General features: G+C 34.0%; 1 protein-coding gene across 3 annotated transcripts in view; it reads left to right on the top strand.

Moving 5' to 3' along the window:
* PDS5A (PDS5 cohesin associated factor A) overlaps nucleotides 1–14,021 on the top strand; it is a 151,654-nt gene that overhangs the window by 102,094 nt on the left and 35,539 nt on the right. For 2 of the 3 annotated variants that reach the window (XM_043970191.1, XM_043970190.1), the window contains exons 17-19: nucleotides 639–754; nucleotides 3,069–3,174; nucleotides 10,153–10,313. In XM_043970191.1, the coding sequence (XP_043826126.1) occupies nucleotides 639–754; nucleotides 3,069–3,174; nucleotides 10,153–10,313 (383 nt within the window). Of the gene's footprint in view, nucleotides 1–638; nucleotides 755–3,068; nucleotides 3,175–7,698; nucleotides 8,990–10,152; nucleotides 10,314–14,021 lie in introns of those variants that run through there. The other variant, XM_043970192.1, reaches the window with a different exon arrangement.

Genomic DNA, 14,021 nt, shown 5'->3' with positions numbered 1-14,021 from the left:
TTGCCCAGGGTCACACAGCTAGTAAGTGTTAAGTGTCTGAGGCTGGATTTGAACTCAGGTACTCCTGACTCCAGGGCCAGTGCTCTATCCACTGCGCCACCTAGCCGCCCCAAAACCTGTGCTTTTAAATTGCTTGATTTTTTAAAAAATGAGGCATTTTTATTCCAAATCACATAATTTCTTTTGCCTAATTTCAATAGTAAAAATTGTCATTTTATAACTTTGAAATATGTTTTATGTACAAACACATGTATATTCTCTGAAAACAATACAAGGATTATATTAATTCCATAGTTACAAATAAAACATGTATCTTTAGCAACCAGACCTGCATGGCCTGATCTGACTTTAAAACCTTAGTTGTTAATTTTAAGCTGCTAAAAGTTTTTAGAAAAAAGACAAACCATATGTATATATTTTATTCATTTATTTACCTGTAATGTCCATTCTAAAAAAAATTATTGGACTTTTCATTATGATTATAGTAGGTAAACGTAAGAGTAGGAATTTAGTAAAGGCCTTACTCTATATAGAGTGTATAATTGCTTAATTTGAATTTTAGGTATAAATGCTTTTGATGTATAGGCTAAGTTCTTGTTTGATTTTATGTTTATGATATGACTGTCTCTTTTCAATAGAGAGAAATAGCTCGGAAGCTTGCAAACCCCAAGCAGCCAACTAATCCTTTCCTTGAGATGGTCAAATTTCTTTTGGAAAGAATTGCACCTGTGCACATTGACTCAGAAGCCATCAGGTAAACTAGGAGATATATTGTTAGCACGTAAACATTCTGTTTTATAAAGTCAGTGATCAGCTGTGGACATCTTGTGCCCCTTTGCAAAAACAAAAGAGAAAGGGTCTGTTTCCCTTCTACATTACAAACGTGAATGTATCTTTAATGCAGAATAATTCTCTTTATGGGCCTATCCAGAATTTGTGGACTGCTTGAGGAAGATCTCTTCCAAGATATATTTCTGATTTTAGTTGAGGTTTATTTTCAACATGGAAATTCTATTTTAACAAATTAGACTATAGCTAAGCTAGTATTTCTCTAAAGGATTTTGTGAACCATATTTCATTTTCCTTTTAATTGTTATTTTAAGCCAAAGGCTCTCTGATTAGGAGACAAATCATGAGATGTTTTTTCCTTCAGTGAAAAAAAATCAAAGCTTATTTTTCCCCTTTAATCTGATTTCAGTTTTCGTTATAATTCTGAAGTATTCAATTGGAAAAGACCTTATAAATCATCTTGTATTCTCATGGTGAAATAATCATCAGAGCATGACAAATAAATTTTCTCTAATCTTTAATTTACCCATCGGCATTCTTGATGGAAAAAAGCAGATTATACACTAGACATCAGCTCTAATATTTTAATGTTTACAGAACACCTCTGTAAGGTTTTGAAGTTGGCATACAGTTGTTATAATCCCACTTTTGCACATGAGGCGCTCAGAAGACAAAATGACTCGCCTTTGGTCTCAGAGCCATCATTCAAACCCAGGTCTTCTGATTCAGTAGCCTGGCTTCTTCCCAGTATAAATAATGAGGACCCCTTTTTTAAGCTTCCCTTCCTCATTTTTACTCATTTAGCCAACTGCTTTGGAATGTCAGCTAACCCAGATTTCCTCTTTGCAATTACTGATCTTCAGTCACAAAGCTCTAGAATGCTGCCCATAAGTTTATTAGTCATAGCTAATGGGATCTCATGTGAAAATAAATAGTCTCTAAGGCCCAACATGAGCCCCAATTGCCTCACTAAAAAAAAAAAGAAAAAAAAAAGACTTGGCCTATAAATTCAGCAAATGTGATAAAAATAAAGTTTGCTTAGTTTAAATGGATAACAAAATGAATTAAGCAAAGAGGAAATGATAACTTAATTAAATAAGAACTATAAAGAAACAGTAATGACCGGGGGGGGGGGGCAATTGGGGTTAAGTGACTTGCCCAGGGTCACACAGCTAGTAAGCATCAAGTGTCTGAGACAGGATTTAAGCTCAGGTCCTCCTGACTCCAGGGCTGGTGCTCTATCCACTGTACCACCTAGCTGCCCCATTAATAATGATTTTTAAAAATTTTTTCATTTTTAACAATGTTGGTCCTGATTATCCCATCAGCACTCATTAAAAAATTCACCAATTTTGTTCATAATGCATGTAGGTAAAATGTTAAAATCTACTGTTGAATTTTTTTTTAATTTATTTTTTTTTTTAGTGAGGCAATTGGGATTAAGTGACTTGCCCAGGGTCACATAGCTAGTAAGTGTTAAGTGTCTGAGGCCGGATTTGAACCCAGGTACTCCTGACTCCAGGGCTGGTGCTCTATCCACTGTGCCACCTAGCTGCCCCCTCTACTGTTGAATTTTAAGCAAAAGCATTTTATTAATCCTTGAATAATATATCAATTTTGTAAGAAACTATTCATTCAAAATTTTCTCATTCTTTTTCCAAGGTAAATTGGAATATAATTTCTTGTTTATACATTAGTTAGTTAAACATTTAAAAGAAAATTGTTCACTGTGTTTCATTTTTATAAAGGTTAACTTGCCTTTCATCAAATAGTGTTAAGAAATCTAGAATTAGAGTGTTTTACCACAGAACTGAAGAAAACAAAGAAAGAAAATTAAAGGAAATTAACCACTATAATTTAAATATAAAAATTGTTATGAAATATCGTTTCCCCTGGCACTTAATTTAGTTAGAAATTTAGTTTTAAAAAGTCTTTTGGGGGCAGCTAGATGGCGCAGTGGATAGAGCACCGGCTCTGGAGTCAGGAGTACCTGGTTTCAAATCCAGCCTCAGACACTTAACATTTACTAGCTGTGTGACCCTGGGCAAGTCACTTAACCTCAGTTGCCCCACTTAAAAAAAAAAAAGTCTTTTGAGTATTTGATCCTACACATGTTTTGTGAAATTTACAAGTGATTTAAATGAAACAGACTGATTTTAACTCTTAAAATTTGCTCTTATACATTTTTTTTAAATCTACCTAAAATTTGGATTGTTAAAATACTTTATCCTCAGTGTTCTAGGATAGTTGTGACTAATCTAGGCTTTCTTGTGTGATAGTGCACTAGTGAAGCTGATGAACAAGTCAATAGAGGGGACTGCTGATGATGAAGAGGAGGGTGTGAGTCCAGATACAGCCATTCGTGCAGGACTTGAACTACTTAAGGTATTTTTATTATGAATTTTGCACTCATGTATTGGTATCAGTCATACTAGAATTAAGCTCATTATTTCATATTGTGAGGTGGTATATACAAGTAATATTGGCAGGCATCTATATGGTGTTTATTCCATGTATTAAAAGTTCTTCTTGTTGCCATGGGTGATTTAAAGTAAATTTAAAGCCTTGTCTCTGCTTGCAAAGAAATACAAGAATGGTTAGAAATAAACAAAGAATAAACACATGGGAAATATAAATACCATCAACAGTAATTTATTAGTAAATACTAAATAAAATCAAAGAATTGGCAGGTTGTGGTAAGCTAAAATGATCAGCAGGTCTTGATGGAGAACATGTAACTAATCCAGTCTTAAAGAATGAATAAAAGTTTGATCAACAGAGAGAAATTAATTCTAGCTATGAAAAGGGCCGATGTGGGAACGAACATTGTTTGTTCTAAGAAGTGAGGAGACCAGTCTGTCAGGAGGAAAGGTTTGTTATTAAGGGTTAAAATAGGAAGGAAATGGGAAAGAAAGGCATTGTATAACTCCTATAACATCTTCTGTACAGTGCTCACACATATGGACTTAGAGCCTGAAGGTCCCACACAGAATGCTTTTGAACAGTTCTTAGTAAGGAATGCTGTAACAGCAATAACGTTTTATTAAGGGTGATTTGTCAGTGAAGTGTCCATTAGTGTAGAGTCCAAAGAAAGTGGAGGCAGAAAGCACAGTTAGATAACTATGGTAATAACCCCAGTATAAAATACTGTAGGCTTTCATTAGAGTAGTCAAAACAGAAAGGGGATTGTGAGAAGCATGAGAAATATTTCAAAGGAAGAAATAGGCAGAATTTGTAGACACAAGAAAGAGGATAGAAAGAGCATATGTGGATATAATAAGATTCTAAACCTAGGTAACCATTTCTTTAGCAACTTAAGATGGAATAAGAGCTTTCCTCTCAACAACTCTTTGAGGCAGGTACTAAGTTAATATTACTTCCATTTTATAAATGACAAAACCGACTTTCTTATGATATTATAGTTCATAAAGGTTTAAGACCCAGGTCTCCTGACTCCATATTCAGCACTCTTGACTACACCAAAATAAAACCCACTAATTGAATATCAGAAGAAAAACTATAGGAGCTGGTTGGGAAGCAGGGACAATAATGAGTTTGGTTTTAGACAAATTGTTTTAAGTTATTATTGGATATACAAGCACAGTACAAAATAGTGAATAGAAAACTGGTCTTGTCCCACCTCTGCCACATATGGGTTTTGTTTTCCTGGGCAAGTGACTTTATTTCTCAGTTTTTCATGTTGCTGCTTTCAAAGACTGTAAGTTGCTGAAATGGAAGAGTTTCTTTAACTAAGAGTTCTTTATACCAATGCAATCATAGCTCCAGCTGCAGAAATGTCTATTAGCTATTTGCAAATATGAAACATGTACAAGTCAGTGATTGTTGCTGTAATTTTAGGCTTATAAGTATATGGAACACAATTTTCAACATTAAAACTATACATTCTACATCTTCTTAAGTTACCAGTGACTCTACTGTACAATATTATTTTTTAATTTGAAAAATAAATTTTATTAATATTTTATGGATATTTTTGTTTTTATCTATCAACTCCCTTTCCAGAGAGCCATATACCAAAGAATAAAAAAAAGAAAAGCCATTTAGCAAAACTATAATTATAATATTTTTAAAGTCTTATATACATTTTGTGCAGTGTTCCACTTCTCCACATCTCCAAACAGGTTTCTTTACGTGTAAAGACACTATGAATCTCTTCTCCTCCTTCTCCTCCTCCTCCGTCATCTCCATCATCCACTGTGCCACCTAGCTGCCCCCATGAATGTCTTCTTTCACAGCTTGAAAATGGCAGATCTAACCCTGCCCTGCTTTTCTCCTTCCCAATAACTTTCTGTTCTTTAAATATTTCATTGATATTTCTATTCTTTCTTTTCTCTTTTATATGACAGTTGCTCCCCTCTTCCCATTCCCTCCCTAATTCTCCCAACACTTTTAAAAAAAAACACTCTCATAACAAATAAATATGGTTAAGGCAAAAAAAATTACACATATTCGTCATGTGTATAAAATGTATGTCTGTTCTGCATCTGTGCCAAATGATAGGAAGCATGCCCTATCATTATTCTTCCAGAATCATGACTGCTCATTGCATTGATCAGCATTCTTATTTCTTTCAAAGTAGTTTTCCTTTACATTATATAATGATAAAAATTCTTCTGTTTCTACTCATATCACTCTGAGTCAATCCATACAAACCCTCCAAGGTTTTTCTGATTCTATCCCTTTTCTAATTTCTTAAGACACAGTAATATTCCTTTGCATTCATATGCCATGATTTGTTCAGCCATGCTCTAATTGGTGGACAATATCTTAGCTCTCCTTAATAGGTAAATCCTTAATGGGATTGTATAATGATTAAAACATTGTTTATAGGGATAACAATCATCCAAATGGTTAAAGACATTTATCATGGACTCCTTAAAGCCTTTTTCTTCAGAAAAAGAAATATCCCTAGTTTGTTCAGCATGTCTTTATATGGTATGGTATCCAGCCCTTTCATCATTCTGACTGTCTTCCTAGACCTATTAGGGCTTGTTATTGTCCTTCCCAAACTATAGCATCTACATTCTAGATGAGGTCCTACTAGAGCAAAGTACAGTTAATACCTCCCTTGTTCTGAATGTATTGCTTAATAGTCAAATAGTGAGTTGCCTTTTTTTCATGTCATCATGTTGACTTGTGCTCAACTTGTAGTTCACTAACCCTTCCTCTCCAGATAATTTTCACATAAACTATTGTATTGCCATGCCTCCATCATCCTGTATTTTTAAAATAACTTCTTAAGTAAACCTTTAAAACTCAGCATTTTATTTGGTTATATATTCTAACCTGTTCTAAGGGTTGTCGTTTTTTTTTTTTTTTGGACTAACACTAAATGTGTTTAGGTTTACCCTCCCAACTTTGTGACATCTGCAAAAGTAAAACTAGGCCACCTTTGCCTTTACTTAAGTCATTTTCAGAAAATGTAAAGCAGTATAGGGGCTAGCATTCATTCCCAGAGCCTTCCACTAAAACTTTCAAATTGATATCAAACCATTAACGACTGACTAGTCTTTGGTTGGGGTCATTTAAAGCAGTTTTGGTTTGTGGAGTGATTTTAGGGAGGTTTGCAAGTTGTGTAAGATGCTGTGTCATCGGTAAAAAGGATACATAGAATAGTAACTAAAATATAATTGGAAGGTATAAAAGCAAATGATTTCATAAGATCACCGATTTTTTTGATGGTCGAGCACATTTTTACCAGTGTTTTTCACACTTAACCAAGGGCATTGTGATATCTATTAAATGTATTGAATGTGTATAAAAGACTTTTTTTCAGGTTTTCTTCTCAATTTTAATTTAGTTTTCTCTGCCTTTTAATCTTAAAGAGATTTAGGATTTCAGGTCTTTTTAACGCACTTCAGTGTCATAATTTGATTTGTTGTTGAAAGATAATTAGAAATATTTAATTAGTCAGGAATCTCAAATATTATATTTTAATATTGTAAGAACAAATGTTTTTTGAATACTATGAATAAATTTTAACCCCACAGCACATTTATAATTTTTCGGCCCATTTTTCTGTATCAGTCAATATTTATTAAGTTCCTATTCTGTGTCAAATACTAGATTTGACCCTACACTTTATAAACTTATTTATATAATCCTAAATCATTGCTTAGTTAGTGAAATTTATTCACTGATTCAGTAAAACTCTCCACTTGATTTTGCAGTAACTCCTCAAATAAATCAACTTTTTAGAAAATGTTTAAACTTTTTTAAAAGTTGGCCTTGTTTTATTTCTTTTAGAGTTTGTTTGGTTTTATTTCTGACTTGCAAAATTTAATATTTATTAAACACCTGCTAATGTGCAAGGCATCTTGAAAACCATACAGATGTATGAGATGTTCCTTGCCCTCTAGAAGGTCGTAACTTTGCAAAGGAGATCATTTATACCAAGACTGTTGTTTCTTTTTAAAATTTCATCATTTCTCCATTTGTAGGATGAATGTATAATTTAGTCAATCAAATACATCATTTGTGAGGCACATGCACATGAAGCCTGTGAACTACCTTAAATGATCTGACCAGACACCATTGTGTATCAAAGAGATAGCTGAATATCTTCCAAGACATTACATATGGGGCAGCAGAAATGCTTATTAATTTTTATTCCTGGGGACAAGAGAAAGAAGTTATTTTTCAGGCAGCAGAAATATGACAGTAACAATTTACTCTAAGAAATCCTAGAGAAGAATAGAAAAAACAGGCATTCAGACTCAAGATGTTTTACCATCATTCAGTTTTCTCCCAATATCAACCAATTCTAAAAAGGTTATCATGACATGTAAAAATCAGGGCTCAGGCTTACAGACCTTTTAGGTAAGTCAGCTACTTGAAATTTTTACATCAATGACTGTAAAAGTTCCCACACTTACTTTTCTTTTCCAGATAGCTTGATAATTAGGCTTGTTCGGAAGGGACCACCTGTTCCCCTATCTTCTCTTCATTGCACAATGACTCTCAACAGGAATGACAAGTAATTAACTCGTCCCAGGGCTATTTGTGGTGAGATGGCAATTGGGAAACTGAAAAGCTTTTTACTCTTTATTAAGTGTCTGCTGGTTCACAGTATACCAGATTAGCCGCTAAGAAAGATATGCTCTGTCCCCTTTAGGAGTTTATAATTTGTTTAGAAAGACAGTTGTATAATGCCTAGAGAGGTATTTTCAGGCAGAGTTGGAATAAATAATCTCTTATGATCCATCACAACCAATATCTTCAGTGACAAGATGTAAATAGTAAAATTGTATAAAATTAAAATACAAGCTGTTTTAGTATAGGAAAGCTTATTAAAATAATATTAGAAAGGGAAGGTATTCATAATAGTGTCAATATTCATAATTCTTGTCTGTAGTTTATGTGGGGTCTATCATTTTAGCAGTGCCTTTATGACTTATTAAAGCATAATCATAAATATCAATCTAATTAAACTAACTTTGAAATTATTTTTAGCATTTAAAATGGCAGTACTTTTCTGTCACTCCATAAGTTTCCATCAGGATTCTTTGTCCATTCATTTTTGTGTGGTTGAAATTCATGTGTATTCTATTCTTGTTCTGCTTTTTTCCACTTTACATTCATTACTTCATAAAAGAATTTCCAGCTTTCTTTATATTCCTTACACTCAATAATCTTTATTATAACATTACAAAAAGGTACTACAGTTTGTTTAAAAAAAAAACTATTCTATTGGGAAATTTACATACTTTCCAAGGTTTATTTATTTATGTATTTGTAATGGTGCTGTAAAAATCTTTGAACAGATTGCAGAAAAATCTCTCCCCAGAAAAACTACTTTTTATTTATCATTGACTCCAAGTTCTAAAACCTTGTTTGTTTCTGAAGGCTTCCCTGGAGCAGATGCCACTTTTATTTATTTATTTTTGTTTGTTTCATTAATATCTTCAGGCAACAAAGGAATTATTGGGTCAAAGATATTGCCTAAGTTTGTGATTCACCCAGCAGCAAACTCTTGCTGTTTAAGGATTTAAGGTTTACTCCTTTTATTCATTTTTGCCAGCTTGGTAGATATGTGATAATAGCTCGGAGTTGTTTGACTTAGCATCACTTTGAATATTTGTGAGGTTCAGAATCTTAAATTAACTATTTGTTTCTGCATTTGGAAACAGATCTGTTCCTCTCTTTTGATGCTTTATCGTATATTGGGTAAGAAATACTTCCATGGATTTATTTTAACAATTCCTTAGATATTTTAGATGTCAAGTTTTTTCTTTTACTTGTGCTGATTTATTTTACATAATTTAAAATTGCGCAAAAATTCCATTTTTTTCTTGTGCAAAATTCAGTGTTTAATAGCAAATCTGATTTGCTTGCATTATTTTCTTCTGTTTGCTGAATGGAAAGGGGCGGGGCAAGTATTGGTAATATTCCATAGTTGAGATGAATCCATTATTCCATCTTCTATTTTTCATAGTTTTATTATTTTTTTAATGCTTAGTTTTATCATCCCACTGAAATTTATTGATGTAGCTAGTATAAGAATAGGGCCTAAATCTGTTTCTTGTCCAAATGCCAACCAGTTTTCCAAATTCCTTTGTTAAATAACTAATCTTTTCCTAAATTTAGTCACCTGAAGACTTTTCATAGACTACTCTTTTGTATATAGCTGATTAGCTATCCAGTGGCATTTTATCTTTCTTGAATTAAAATTAAAAGTTTTATATCCAATTAAGAATTAAAGGTAACTGGCACATGCATAAATTGTGCTTTAATATTTGTAAAGTACTTTACTCACATTAACTCATTTGTATTTCAAAACATTCCTGGGAGGTTGGTTCTGCTGGTTTTATCCCCATTTAACAGATAAATCAACTAAAATTAAGGTAAGTTGAATTACTTACCTATGGTCACTGAGCTAGTAAGTGTGAAGAGGCAGCATATAAACTCATTTCATGTTCAGTACTCTATATACTACATGGATGCTTTACATTGGTGGTGATAATATCGGTGATAAAGAAGCACCATTCATTGAAAGCGCTTACTATGTGCAAGACAAGCATTGTGCTGAGCACTAGAGATACAGATGTGAAAATCAAGAAGTTATTTTTATTCATTTAAGTCTTTTCATTGCAGGCAAAAAAAATTAGTTCTGTACTATCTTTACCTGCATTGATTAAAGTTCATGAAACATTTGAAAGATTATGTTACAGTTAACATCGCATTTCAAAATGTCACCACTTGAATTATTTGAATATTGGTATTGTTAAAGGTACTGCTAAAAAATTAAGCAGATTTTTCAGTTTTTATCTTCTGTACTGTAGAATCTTTTTTCTGGATTTTTCTTATTGTCCGTGCTCATAAAGCATTATGTCTGTCACACAGGTTCTATCTTTCACACATCCTACCTCGTTTCACTCAGCAGAGACATATGAGTCCCTGTTGCAGTGCCTCAGAATGGAAGATGACAAAGTAGCAGAAGCCGCCATACAGATTTTTAGGAATACAGGACACAAAATAGAAACAGACCTTCCACAAATAAGATCGTGAGTTGCTTTCTTTATATGGTATCCTAAAGCTTTACTGCAAACATATGACTAAATCATAATTTTATTTATTGTCTTCTCCCATTTTTCTATACATGAACATATATATCAGGGTAGCCTCGGTTTTTAGATTTCTTTCTTTCCTTTTGCTGTTTCACTGTCAGTTACCACTTGCATCAAAAGCTAATTAGCCAGAAGAAATAAGTCAACAAGTTTTTACAAATTATACGTTTATTTATCCCTACCTTCTCTATTCTTCATTATCATGCATATGAGGCTTAAATATTGTCATTCACATTCTTTTTTGGGGGTGGGGGGGTGAGGCAATTGGTCTTAAGTGACTTGCCCAGGGTCACATAGCTAGTGTTAATTTTCTGAGGTCAGATTTGAACTCAGTTCCTCCTGAATTCCAGGGCCGGCTCTCTATCCACTGTGCCACCTAGCTGCCCCGTCATTCACATTCTTATGAGAGAAATAATTATAACAGAAATTTTTTGAATAATTGCATAAAAACCATTTTAAAAATGAAAATGATATGGGCATTTGATGCTTTTCAAATGTCTATATCATTCCTCCCCGGCTTTCTACAGGCTATCATATTTTGTGAATAGTAAATAATTCACATTTACATAGTGTTTTGAGTTTCTCAAACTGCTTTCTCTAAAATAATCCTCTGAAATAAGCACTTCTTCACAATAGTGTTATTTACAAATTATGAATGAGGAAGTTAACACTTAAATTTTATCTTGACCATGAACAAAAGCCTAGTAGTGTTACAGCTGGAATGCAATACTAATGCTCAATCATTTGTAGCAGGAATGATAGACTAGAACCAGATTGTTAAATGTAGTAAATAGCACACAGAGGAATGTATGTATTGTATAGTCAACAAGGGAACACTGGAGCTTCTTGAATAAGGGAGTTAATATGTTTGGACCTGCAGTCTAACAATATCAGCCTGGCAAGTGTATGGAAGATGACTTGATGAGGTTCAAAAGTCTATGTGGAGAGAAATTTGTAGGCTTATGTTATTTGGAGGTTATATTATTGGAGGCTAAGGGACAAGTGATGAGGACCTGAACTAGGATGATTACTGTGTGAAAGGAGAATAGAGATAAGGGGCTTTTGTGAGAGAAGTAGAGTCAACAAGATTTGGCAAATCAGTTATCTGCATTTAGTTTAGTAAGTGCCTACTATGTGACAGGTACTGTGCTATGCTCTAAGCTACAAATATAGTAAATGAAAGAATCCCTATTCACAGAGAGCTTATATTTTGATGAGTGACATTGCAAAGATGTATATAAATATATTTGAAATAAGGAGAATAAATGCAAAGCATTTAAATACAAGGCTTCTTGAGAGGCTACTAGCCGTTGAGAAGATCAGGAAAGAATGTATGTGGAAAATGATACTTGAGCCACAGCTTAAAGGAAGGAGGGATTCTTTGAGGTAGAAGGTGGGGATGGGCCACAACCTAGCAGCCAGTTATAAGGATTGGAGGCAAAAAATAGTAAGCACAAGTCAATGAGTTACTTTAAATATGTAGTCAGCTATAAAGTATCATTTGCAAAAGCCTGCCTCATCTGATCATAGCCTGTTTCATCTCTTCATCAACAGTAACCTTGATATATATGTATATTATCTTTAGAAAGATTTTGTAAATTTGGAAAAGTAGCCCAAGAGTTCATACTCGTGTTTGGGTTTGGGGGGGGGTTTGGTCTCCTTTTTTTATGTTAAAAACAAAGCCTATCATTTTGTCTAAGTATTTGGTATACTTTCCTCTTTCTCATAGCCTGAAAATAGATGCTTCGGTGTCCTCAAAATCTTTCCTATCCAGCACAAACTTCCTCTCTATATCCTTAGAAAGAGCTGAGGAAGTTGTGGTTTGTTTTTGATGTTTTTTAAGCTGTATTGAGGAATAGAGAAATATCACTGAAGAAATAGGACCTGTTAGGGGCATTGAACAGTGATGACCAATGACAAATGAAAGTAGGAAAACTCAATTCTTATTTGGTCTCTGACAAAAAGTATGACCTTTACCTAGCAATGAAAGGACCCAAATAGATAAGAGGGAATTTGATAACCAAAATAAGAGCACCTTGCGTTTGATCAGTTCAAGTTACATGAACTAGATGAACAACATCTTCAGGGCTGAAAGAACTGGTAGATGTTATTTCTTTTTTTTTTCTTTTTAGTGAGGCAATTGGGGTTAAGTGACTTGCCCAGGGTCACACAGCTAGTAAATGTTAGTGTCTGAGGCCGGATTTGAACTCGGGTACTACTGACTCCAGGGCTGGTGCTCTATCAATTGCGCCACCTAGCTGCCCCTAGTAGATGTAATTTCTGAGCTCTCTTCTCAATGATAATCTGGAACGCCATGGGCATTAATAAAAAACGGTTCTCCAGAACTGGAGAAGAGCAAGAGTCCCTGTTTTCAAAAAAGAAAAATGAATATAATCTACAAACTAGGTTGGTGGGCTTTACTTCATTCCCAACAGAATTCAAGAACGTATTATTAAAGAAATGGTCAAGAAATTGAAGCAGTGATTAGACAGCAATTTCTCTGAAAAAGATCTGGGAATTTCTATATACAACAAGCTCAGTATGAGCACCTATTAAGTACCTACTAGGAGGTATTTAATAAGGAAGAGGGAGTAATCTATTTAACCCTATAGGAAAGTAGGAGGGGAAGAGGATAAGGAAGGAAGGGTGAAAAAAAAGGGAGTGCAGAGTAGGGGAGTGGGCAGTCAAAAGTAAAACACTTTTGAGGAGGAATAGTTTAAAAGAAGATAGAAAATAGAGTAAATATCATGGGAAGGGAATAGGATGGAGGGAAATAGTTATGATGATTGACTATAACGGCCAAACGTATGGTACCTACTTTGCTGGACTAATATGAAGAAAATTCTTTGTCAAGTTTAAGGTACTTTATTTAGGTTATGATGAACAGGATACTATCAGAAAAACCTGGAAAGAACTACATGAACTGAAGCAGAGTGAAATGTACTGTATACAAAATAACAGCAATAGTGTAAGATGATCTGCTGGAAAGCATGTGGTTATTTTCAGCAAGGCAATGATCCAATATAACCCTGAAGGACTTATGAAAATGACAACCCATCTATAGAGTGATAGTATCTGAAAATAGATGGAAACACATTTTTTTCTTTTTTTCTTTTTCTTTTTTAGTGAGGCAATTGGGGTCGAGTGACTTGCCCAGGGTCACACACCTAGTGGGTGTCGAGTGTCTGAGGCCATATTTGAACTCAGGTACTCCTGATTCCAGGGCCGGTGCTCTGTCCACTGCACTACCTAGCTGCCCCTGGAAACAGATTTTTTAAAAAAAAATTTTTTTCCCTTTTGACAATTCCTCAATCTGAAGTTTTGGGTTTTTTTTTTGACTGTTTTCTCTCACAACATAGCTAATGTGGGAATGTTTTCCATGACTACTCATGTATAACTTATTTTGAAATGCTTGAGTTCTAGTGGGTGGGGGTGGGAATGGAGGAGGAAAGAAGTTGGAACACAATTTTTTTTAAAAAAATTGATGTTAAAATTTGTTTTTACATATATTTTGGAAAATAAAATTCTACTCAATAAAAAAAATTGCAGGGGAAAAAAAAAAGTATGCTTTGATCTTCAATCAGACTCCATTAATTTTTTCTCTGGAGATGGACAGCATTTTTCATCTTCAGAATTGTCTTGGAA

This window comes from Dromiciops gliroides, chromosome 6 (assembly GCF_019393635.1).
Source record: "Dromiciops gliroides isolate mDroGli1 chromosome 6, mDroGli1.pri, whole genome shotgun sequence".
NCBI lineage: Eukaryota > Metazoa > Chordata > Mammalia > Microbiotheria > Microbiotheriidae > Dromiciops > Dromiciops gliroides.
Note: the sequence above shows the minus strand (reverse complement) of the source record. Positions and strands in the feature narration are given on the sequence as shown.